Source organism: Cryptotermes secundus, unplaced genomic scaffold (assembly GCF_002891405.2).
Source record: "Cryptotermes secundus unplaced genomic scaffold, Csec_1.0 scaffold57, whole genome shotgun sequence".
NCBI lineage: Eukaryota > Metazoa > Arthropoda > Insecta > Blattodea > Kalotermitidae > Cryptotermes > Cryptotermes secundus.
Genome location: NW_019725840.1, coordinates 109,370 through 119,644, shown reverse-complemented (window position 1 = coordinate 119,644; position 10,275 = coordinate 109,370). Strand labels below are relative to the sequence as shown.

Here is a 10,275-nt window from a genome sequence, read left to right as displayed (position 1 = left end):
ATTCTAATTATACATGGCGAAGAGTACAAGTTATGAAGATCCTCATTATGCAGTTTTCTCCAGCCTCCTGTCACTTCATCCCTCTTCGATCCAAATATTCTCCTCAACGCCCTGTTCTCAAACACCTTCAGTCTATGTTCCTCCCTTAATGTGAGAGACCAAGTTTCACACCCATACAGAACCACAGGCAATATTATAGTTTTCTATATTATAATTTTTATGTTTTTGGACGACAGACGAGAAGACAGAAGGTTCTTGACTGAATAGTAGCAGGCATTACCCGAGTTCAATCGACTTCTAATTTCCTCTTGAATCAGGTTTCGATCTGTTATCGTTCCCAAATATTTGAACTGTGCCACATTTTCAAAACATCTGTTTCCTATCTTTATGTCATGATTTTGCCCTGCATTTTGGTGACGAGACAGTAACATATACTTAGTTTTCTCCTTACTTGCGTCAGTTAAAGTTTGTATGTTTTCCTTTGTGGTTTCTACATTATCACCCAGTAGATTCACATCATCAGCATAGACCAACAGCTGATGTGTCCCGTTTAATTTCAGTCCCACCTAGTTTCCCTGGACCTTCCTAATTGCATATTCTAAGGCATAGTTGAAAAGGAGTGGTGATAAAAGCATCTCCTTGTTTTAGACCATTCTGGATAGGAAATTTATCAGACAAATGTTTACCTACACGGACTTTACTATACCTTTCCTTTAAACACATTTTAATCAAGGAAATTAGTTTCATGGACTAGTATAATAAATTATCATCATTATCACTGCGGGCACGCGGTAGCGTAGTTGGTTTAGGCACTATGCTGCAAGCCGGAAGATCGCGGGTTCGATTCCCGAAGAGATCATTAGATTTTTTAATTGACCTAATCTTTTCAGCCGCACTATGGTCCTGAGGTTAAAGGGCGGCCGGCGCTTAAGGCTGACAACCTCACCGCCATCTGTGAGTTGATTGTCTAGGAAATGTGTCGGCCTCGACGTCTCAGAAACCTATGGGCCTCCACGGCCTGTTACAGGGATAGCTTTACCTTTTACTATCGTCTTCATATACCATTGTATTCAAGGGCTGTGAAGAAGCCACTATAAAAATCCACGTGTGACCTGTATGACGTCACACAGGCCTCTTGAACAACTACGGCCGGTAGTACGTCACGTGTCGACAGGAAGTGACATGGTGGATACCATGCCCATTGTGTTAATGGTTGTGTCATTCTAGTCTGCCTAATCACACGTATTTAGTATCGTCTAAAGCTTTATAATTTGCGACAGTCTAATCGCCGAAGTACCGAATATTTGAAATACAGTTTGTAGACCCTGTACGGTGTTTATATTTTGTACCTAGGCTACTTACAGTGAGGGGGGAGGGGGTTTACTAAGTTGGCCGTAAACACAATCTGTGAGTAAATAAAGGTGATATAATGCCTTAATATTTGTTTTTATTATACATTTGTTTCTTCCTGTTCGCTCCCACTTTGGAGCATAGGACTGATTTCTGTTTTATTGTTCATTTTTACTGACGGTAGGAGTCCTTGGATGGGTGATCAGCTCGTCGCAAGACATCTACCTAAACACATAATAAAGGCATACACACATCAAACATTCATGCCTTGTGTGGGATTCGAACCCACGATCCCGGCTTCCGAGCGAGCGAAGACAGTACATACCTCAGACCGCTCGGCTACCGTGGCCGGCTTTAATTATACGTACCACCACAAAAAATAAGCTATCCCTGTAACAGGCCATGGAGGCCCATATGGTTGTGAGACGTCGAGGCTGCCACATTTTCTAGGCTCACAGATGGCGGTGAGGTTGTCAGCCTTACGTGCCGGTCGCCCTTTACTCCCCAGGAAAATTCCTGGTACTCATTTCTGTTAGAGGCTGAGTGGACCCCAGGTCCATAATGCGGCTGTAAGCATACAACTGCATGTACAGTAGAAACAGACATTAACGCATTAATATAAGGTTTATTGTTGTGCTGACCGCCCCAGTAGTTCTAAGAGTGGTTTACGACAGGACGCAAGTGATACAGACACTTGGTGAGCCGCGTTTGCGAAAGTAAGCCCGATATGTAGTGTTCCGAACCGTCTGCTACATATTAAAGTTGTCGCTGTACTTTCTTAAGCATGTGACCATGAATACATATTAGGGAGTGGAGGTGTAGCTCCATGCATTCGTAACCGCGGTTCTAGATGGAGGTGAGTGGTCAACTTCACGCCTTTGCCGTTGTACCCCTGTGGACAGAGCCTGCTACTCATTAAATAGGGGGTTTGGTAGATCCCAGAGCCGGTCTGGACGCTGTAGAGGAAGTCTGTTTACCCTTGTCGGGAAAAGTTTTTTTTTAGCTACTTGGGGTGGAGTGAATGAGTGTACTTGGTACGTCGGCCTCTAATTGGCCTTTTGTACCAGCCCCGGACGATAGATGATGATGAATGCGGAACAGTCGATGGAATGAGAACTGGCAAGGGAAACCGAAGTACTCGGAGAAAACCTGCACCACTGCCACTTTGTCCACCACAAATCCCACTTGACCAGACCCGGGATCGAACCCGGGCCACCGCCGCGACTAACCATCTGAGTTATGGCACGGCACTTGTTAGGAGTTAAACCCGAATTCATCTGCTGTTCAGCCCGTAGGCTAGTCACAATACCGACTGAGCTGTGCCGGTTTCGTTAGAGAGCATTAGTAGGTATGAATGTCCATAAGACTTACGCGTGCCCGTTGCTTGGTTAGTTTAAAAGGGATTCGCGCTATTGTAGTGCAGTGAAGTCTGGACACGTTTGCATGACAACTGTCGGTACAACAATGACATTAACTGCAATTGGTCGGCGGATACACGTGCCTGTTGCTTGGTTAGTTTCGCGCAATTGTAGTGCAGTGAAGTCTGAACACGTTTGCATGACAACTGTCGGTACAACAATGACATTAACTGCAATTGGTCGGCGGATACACGTGCCTGTTGCTTGGTTAGTTTCGCGCAATTGTATTGCAGTGAAGTCTGAACACGTTTGCATGACAACTGTCGGTACAACAATGACATTAATTGCAATTGGCCGATAGATCTGTGAGGTCACAACTGCCATAACGTCGGGTCCAGCTACACAGCATCTTCAACAGCTTTGACGTGAGGGGCGGGGAGGGGGAGGGAGCGAAAGAAACCGAAGTTACCCGAGAGTTCACGGCCGAGGTTTTGCCAGGGATACCGGAGATGTGGACGCCGCTGGGTGAAGGGAGGGCTGGGTATGCAACCCCAGAGCTCTCTGTCTGTCGCGTAGTTGCTCCTCAGCATCTGTCGCGGGTATGGGAGTGATGCAGAAACGTGGGACTCGAAGTAGTGAAACTGCGAAAATGTGAAGCCTTGCCATCGCATAGTTGTAACAGTAAATACAAAGCATCATTTTAGTACGCAGGTCTGAAATATGTTTCAGTGCATCATTCAACAGAGAAATGGTTGGATTCGAAATAGCCCTGAACTGAAAGATGTGTTTCCAGGTAAGAAAGAAACTACATGACTGGATTGGAGGTTCTAACAGCGGAGACTGGCAAGATTACTGGAATGTGACGCCGTGTAGTCCGGTGGAAGTTCAGCGATGTGTAGAGCCTCCATTTTCAGAGGCGAGGAGTGGTGCTCCCTTGGCGTGCCCTTCAGCCCTGTTCCTCAGACATGTCGGTGAACTCCTACAGGTCCTCACGGCGTCACGTCCCGGAAGGTAGTATTTTGAGGATATTGTGTATTTATAAGGATATGTGACTTCCAAGACAGTTGAAGCAGGAAGGGACTGAATAGAATCACGGGGCGCGAAGCTTTGTATTTGTATTTGCGGTGTAGATGGGGAAATGTTTATTTAGTGAGGGTTTATTATTACAGCGCTGTAAGTAGCTCAGGGTGTGCAGTGTCGAATGATAGGACGATTAGTGAATATTAAATTGGAAAGGATGTGGAAGGAAGCGGTCGTGGCTTATTTGAAGTAATATTCCCGCGGTATTTCTCTTGAGAGACTGAGAAAAAGCGCGAAAGATCTTATGATATTGTTTATCTCCGCTGGGATTCGAACACAGCTGTTCTTGGACATAAGTCCGAAGCGTTACAGTATGAACCAGTTTGGGCGGTAAACTGATGACTGAGATTAGCGTAATTTGGTGGGAAAGACTGAGGAAAATTGCTAAGAAGCTGAGAATAGTCGGTGTTCGAAGTGGGGCCTCCCGAACACAAGCCGGAAGCTATGAAGGTATGAATGAAGAGGTATCAGGGAAATGACGATGATTATAGAGACAACTATCTAGAATGTGACGCCGTGTAGTCCGTTTCGGGAGAACGAACTGCAGCCATTTTCGGGGTCGAAAAGTAAACTAATGAAGGAACCAGCACTAATAAGATGGAGGCAGTTAATTCCACCGAAATGTCAGTGATCTACCGGACTGTACGGAGTCACATCCCAGATGAATTAACGCTTCATACTCACCGCTATGAAAACTCAGATTCTCAGTAAAGACAAGGATTGTTCTGCATGGTACTAATGTGACCAGACCTTCTTTGAGGCCCACTCAGCCTCCTGTATAATGGGTGCTGGGATTCAAGCGGCCAAAGCTTGAAGCTCACCATCCACCATCTAATACCGAGGTCCCTTCATTACGTGCTGTACAAATACAGGAGTAACCCGAGCTTTACCTTACACATTTTATGTAGAGTGGGAGTTCGTGTGATATTAAAGCGTCTTTCTCATAATATATATATGATTATTTAGAATATTTCTTGATTATTATTTAACGATGCTCATTCAGCTTCAGAGCTTATATAATATTGTAGCGGGTCGAATCGTTGCTGTGCAACGACCGCGAGATGGGCTGATATACCAGGAACGTTTCTGGGCAAGGGCTCGTTTAACACGTTCTGTGTTTTCTGTGCGCTCAGTGCCGAGATGTTAAGGTACAAGGATAGTTCTGTACGGAGCCTGTGAAGAGAGGACTTGAGCCGGAGGCAGAGGAATAGCTTTTGTTGGAGCCGTTACCAGGAAACGTCTAAGAGGCTGACAACACGAGACTGGGTGCTCTAGTGAACTGTAAATTGTGGAAATATAAGGATTGAGTCTTAGCCTCTCTTGATATGGTATCTCGTCATTTTTGACAGACGAAGGATAGTCTCGAAACCCTCGGTTATAATAACCGGTATTTGAGATACCCTGCAATCGGATATCGGCCGAAAGTTCGGTCATTCTGACTGAGGTTTCTCGTGGTTTTCCTTGTTCTATCCATCTTGGATATTTTGATTAATTATCTGGTTATTCGGCGCTGTGTAATCTGAATTACTAACAGGGTCATGAAACAAATCATACATGTGTACTAGTGTCGAGGTTCGAACAGAATACCTCAGCAGTACTTGTCTAGTTAGCGTGCTCTGTATGACATTTGTCTGTGGAGTCGGGATAGCGACAGGGGCTACCTATTTACGACCCTGGTTTCGATTTTCGGTAGCGGCAGAATTTTTGTTTTCTCGACAGCGTCCAGACCGGCTCTGGGGCCCACTGAGCCTCCTATCCTTCACCCCCCATGAAGATTCCTGGTATTCATTTCTGTTAGAGGCTGAGTCGACCCCAGGGCCATAGTGCGGCTGGATATATTAACGGTACATTTGTTGGCGTTATGTATTTATTGTAGCGGTAGCCGATATTAATTTCACATGTACTCAGTGTAACCACATTTACTGATGTCACGTGTGAGATATGCTTTGTGAATGACCGCNCCCCCCCCAAATGAGAAACAGCAGCTTCGGCTGTTACGCTCCACACCTTTCCAATGCTCCGCGCCCCCACGATTAATTTTCCAAGAGGCAGGCGGTAAAAGGCCCCCCCCCCAAAAGGCTAAATTATCCCTGGAGTGAGGCATATCCGGCTTTACCCCCAGACCGGCGTCCATGTCCATATTCTTTGTCTGTGCCGTGAGATTCGATGTTCTTACGGAAGTGAATATTAAGATTATTACCCTCTGATATGTGACGCCGTGACGTCAGGTAGAAAAATACTAACGTTCCTGAGGAATCTGCTGCCTCCTTCAGGGTAGAAGAATTATATTCTTCTACCCAACAGATGCAGACAGTAACTCTTCTACCCTGAAGACAGAGTCAGAAGGTTCCTCCTAAACGTTGGTGCCCTCCAACGCTGCCGATAAATTGGCTCAGTAAGATGCCTGGTTCGAGTCTGTGCCGGGACACTGAATTTTTTGACAGTATTTTTCGTTGTTTACCTCAGTTCCTCCAGGAAAATGATATGATAAGACTTTAAATTAGTGTACGACCACTTCTTTCCATATCCTTTGGAATTTTTATTCGTCTGTGATCTTATCGTGCAGCGCTGCAGTTACTGATAGCCTCATTAAATCATCTGTCTATCTATCTATCCTTCATGCCTTCCTTTGTTGGATCTTGGCCGTTTTTATTTTTTTTTACATAGTCAGTAGAGCTCCTTGCACGGGGGATCAGCCAGTCGCAAGACCCGCTACCTGCACACAAGACAACACAAACACAGAATAAACGCACACAGACACCAATGCCCCGAGTGGAATTCGAACCCACGATACCAGTGTTAGAGCGGGCGATGACAGTTCATGCGTTAGACCACGCGACCACAGTAATCGGCCATTAAATGAACTACACATATGAGTAAGTTACACGGCGTCGCTTCCTGTTCACATGCAATCTGCCCGTTTCCCGTCCGTTCCCGTCTGAGTGCGGGTCAGTATTGTGTAATGGGCGTATAAGAAGGGGGAACTGGGCAGTTCTATATTTAAATGTTTGTAAGATTTGGAATTATGAATGGCGAGGGGGGGAAATAGGGGAGGTCGGTTACGGAAATAGACTGCTATTATTCATGCCCTGTCAAACTTCAAGAGCCCCCCCCCCGATAAGAGCACGTGTACCAGCCTATATTTAGTCTCCATATTGCAGAATTTGGTCTAGATTTAGCATGTGGCGTTTTGGTAAGGGTGTGCTGACGCTGCAGCTTCATACTAAGGTGTTTACGGTTCCGAGAGCTGCTATTCGTGGTTTTCTTTAGTCTCTCCATGTCCGGATAGTATCGCAAAGTAGGCCTCTACCACTTCCTTCAATATCGGTAATAATTTATTATTTGCTGGTCATAATAGCGTAGCCGGTGTAGCGAATGACTTCCGGTTGGACGACCGAAGGATTGGAGTTCGAGTCACGGTAGTGTCAAGAAATTTGTTCACGTCGTCCAGACCGGCCCTGGGGCCCACACAGCCTCCTATCCAATGGATACCGGGGGCTCTTTCCCTGAGGGTAAAGCGGACGAGGCGTAAAGCTAACCATTTACCTCCAGCTAGCGCTGAGGTCTAGAAAATGCGGAACTATACATCCACTCCCCCATACGCCTTTATGGCTGGAGCTTAATTAGTTAAACACAGGGATAACTTATTGTCACTCGACGTTGTGTTGTTTCAGCCAAAGACCGATGGTTACTTGGTCGTCCCTGATGGCAGGAACATTTTCACTGGCGACTAATTTTCCTTTCGGGGTTCCATTTGGTTCTGGGAACCGCATTGTCAGTCGTGTCCCACCCCCCACCGTCAGGAAATGGCGAACCGTTTCCAGAGAAGTAGAGATCAAAATAAGTAGGAAGTCTTGACGGTTAATTTCTCTTATAAGTTCAACTTTTTTTTTTGTTATATTCTGTGTAGGCAGTCTGTGTTTAGGATACATAGCACAACAACAATTCTTTCGTTGTTTACTCTCCAACTCTGAAGACAGAGGCGACATGTTCCTCCGAAACGCATTCTGACTATAACGGGCTAGTTAGTGTTATATCCCAGAAGTAGAACTTCTCAATACATAATTTATTTTGCTGAAAGATACACGGATATAGTAGATTGCCGATTATCCGGGGCGGATGGGAAATGAGTTTCCCCGGATAATCAGTAAATGTAATTATGTAACTAAAGTGTGAATTAGGCCGCGCCATCGCCCAAGCGGTTAGTCGCTGGCTTCCCACCTCGGCGGCCCGGGTTCAAGCCCGGGTATGGTCAAGTGAGATTTGTGGTGGACAAAGTGTCGCTGGGGCGGGTTTTCTCCGAGTACTTCGGTTTCCCCTGCCAATCTTCATTCCAACAAATTCTCCATCATCATAATCACCCGGGGCAGGCTACAATAGGCCAATCAGTGGCCGCCGTGCCGAGTGGACCCAGCTGTACCCCACCCCCCACTAGCGAATTAAAAAAAAAAACTTGTGAATTGTGATTTATAAAACGCCACATACATTTATAAGTGTATTTTACTCGAACGCTCTTGGTAAATGCGTGAGTGTGGTTTCTGAGAAGCTCTTGTGATGTCTCTGCACATTAAAAACGAAAAGCCGAACAAATAAAGCCTTCCCGAGTTTTCAGGTACATATTCAAAAGCGAAATAGAACTCCCTTCGTTTTGTATTTTTCCTTTTCAAGAAGAATTTCACGTGAAGTTTATCTTTTGACATTGGACACACCATTCAGTCATCTAAACAAAGCACCCGGATGGTGTATTTTTTCCTGCTACGTAACAGACTCTCCAGTTTCAGTTGTTCCCCGTATATCATTCAGACATATACGAGGACTTAAATTAATTGGATTATAATAGTAATAATAGAACACAGGCCAACATGAGGACCTCTTGACGTACCCAGTAGGACTCTGCCATGTTGAGTGTTCAGGACAAGACAAATGACGGCTGTTGACATCTGAACAACACAGATGAGTAATTGAATCTTAGTACAGTTTCCTACATAAAACATAGAAACACAAATGGAGTCTTGTCGGGCGATTATCCGTGGCAACATCGAGTTCGTACCCGATACGTTGGACACTTTTTCCACGACACCCGTAGGTGTTGGAGACGGAGTGAGTCTCCAAAACGTCTGGATAAGTCCATCTTCTCATATGTGATCACCAGAAAAGATTTTATTGCTATGATCGCCGTTAAACGTTCGAATAATATATACACACAGATGTGATTGTGTATTTGACTTGAGTAGCTGAGCAACTGGCGGCTTCTCAAGAAGGACTCATGTCTATGGAGTCAGTCAGTATCGAGACTACTTAACATCGGTGATAAGATGAATATGGAGCAGTCGATAGAAAGAAAAGTTTGCAGAGAAAACCGAAGAGCTCGTAGAAAACTCGCTACTCCACTTTGTTCGCCACAAATCCCACATAAACTGGGCCGCCGCAGTGGGAAACCGACAACATTGACCCAGTACGTAGAAACTTGCAGTGTTTGTCGAAACGTCGGAGAGCCTTTTTTAACATTCTGAGCGGCATATTCCTGAACGCCGAAGTTATATCCTGACGAAACAAGAAAACGTAGTCGCTACAGCATCGAAATTCCGTAAAGAAAAAATATTCAGGTTCAGTTAACCACAAAGTAGGTGCGGAAGTGACGTGTTTATCGTTTTACGACGGGTTTATGTGGCGGGGGTTCTGACACTGATGGCCCATGAAGGGGAGAACTTCACGAATATGGCAGACTGGGGCGATGCTACTGCCTCGAAATGGCTCCTCACTTTACGGCACTCAGTAGCTAGAGCATATACTGCTGAATGGTAGGATTATTGATGAATTGGAAAGGATTTGGAAGGAATTGGTCGTGGCTTAACCGACGTACTATTAGGCATTGGGACGGAGTTCGATTTTCGGTAGGGTCAAGAAATTTATTTATTCTCCACGGCGTCTATACCCTGGGGCCCACTCAGCTTCCTGTCCAGTGGTTACCGGGGGTAAAGCGACCGGGACGTGTACCTCACCACTCACCTTGAACTAGTACCGAGGTCAAGAAAATGTGGATCTATACATCCACTCCCCCATACGCCTATATGGCATAGTGCTTAATTCGTAAAGCACAGGGACAACTTTACCTTTTTTTTTACTATCCCGGCATTTGCCTGAAGGGACTCAGGAAAACGACAAAAACCTCATGATAGCCGATGATCCACTCGAGATTCGAACTGAGCACCCGCCTGAATACCAGTCTGGAGGGTTACCGCTGCGCTACCTCGCTCGATCGTTTTCTGTCAAATGGTTGGAACATGGCAAAAGCTACATGTAGCAAGAAGAAGAATCTTTTTACCAGCAAATTGGACTTAAATTTGAGGAAGAAACTAATGAAATGCTGCATTTGGAGCATTGCTTTGTATGGGGCTGAAACATGGACACTTAGGGCAGTAGATGAGAAACATCTGGAAAGTTTCGAAATGTGGTGTTGGAGAAGGATGGAGAAGATCAGTTGGAC

At 45.4% G+C, this 10,275-nt stretch overlaps 1 protein-coding gene across 2 annotated transcripts in view; it reads left to right on the top strand.

Annotated features, from left to right (window-relative positions):
* The window catches only part of LOC111863612 (SLIT-ROBO Rho GTPase-activating protein 1), a gene marked incomplete at its 3' end in the record, with an annotated part of 155,567 nt that overhangs the window by 42,300 nt on the left and 102,992 nt on the right, over positions 1–10,275 (top strand). Inside the window, 1 exon segment of one of the 2 annotated variants that reach the window (XM_023850083.2) lies at positions 3,263–3,501. Coding sequence (XP_023705851.2) covers positions 3,429–3,501 — 73 coding nt within the window. 2 annotated transcript variants of the gene reach the window in all.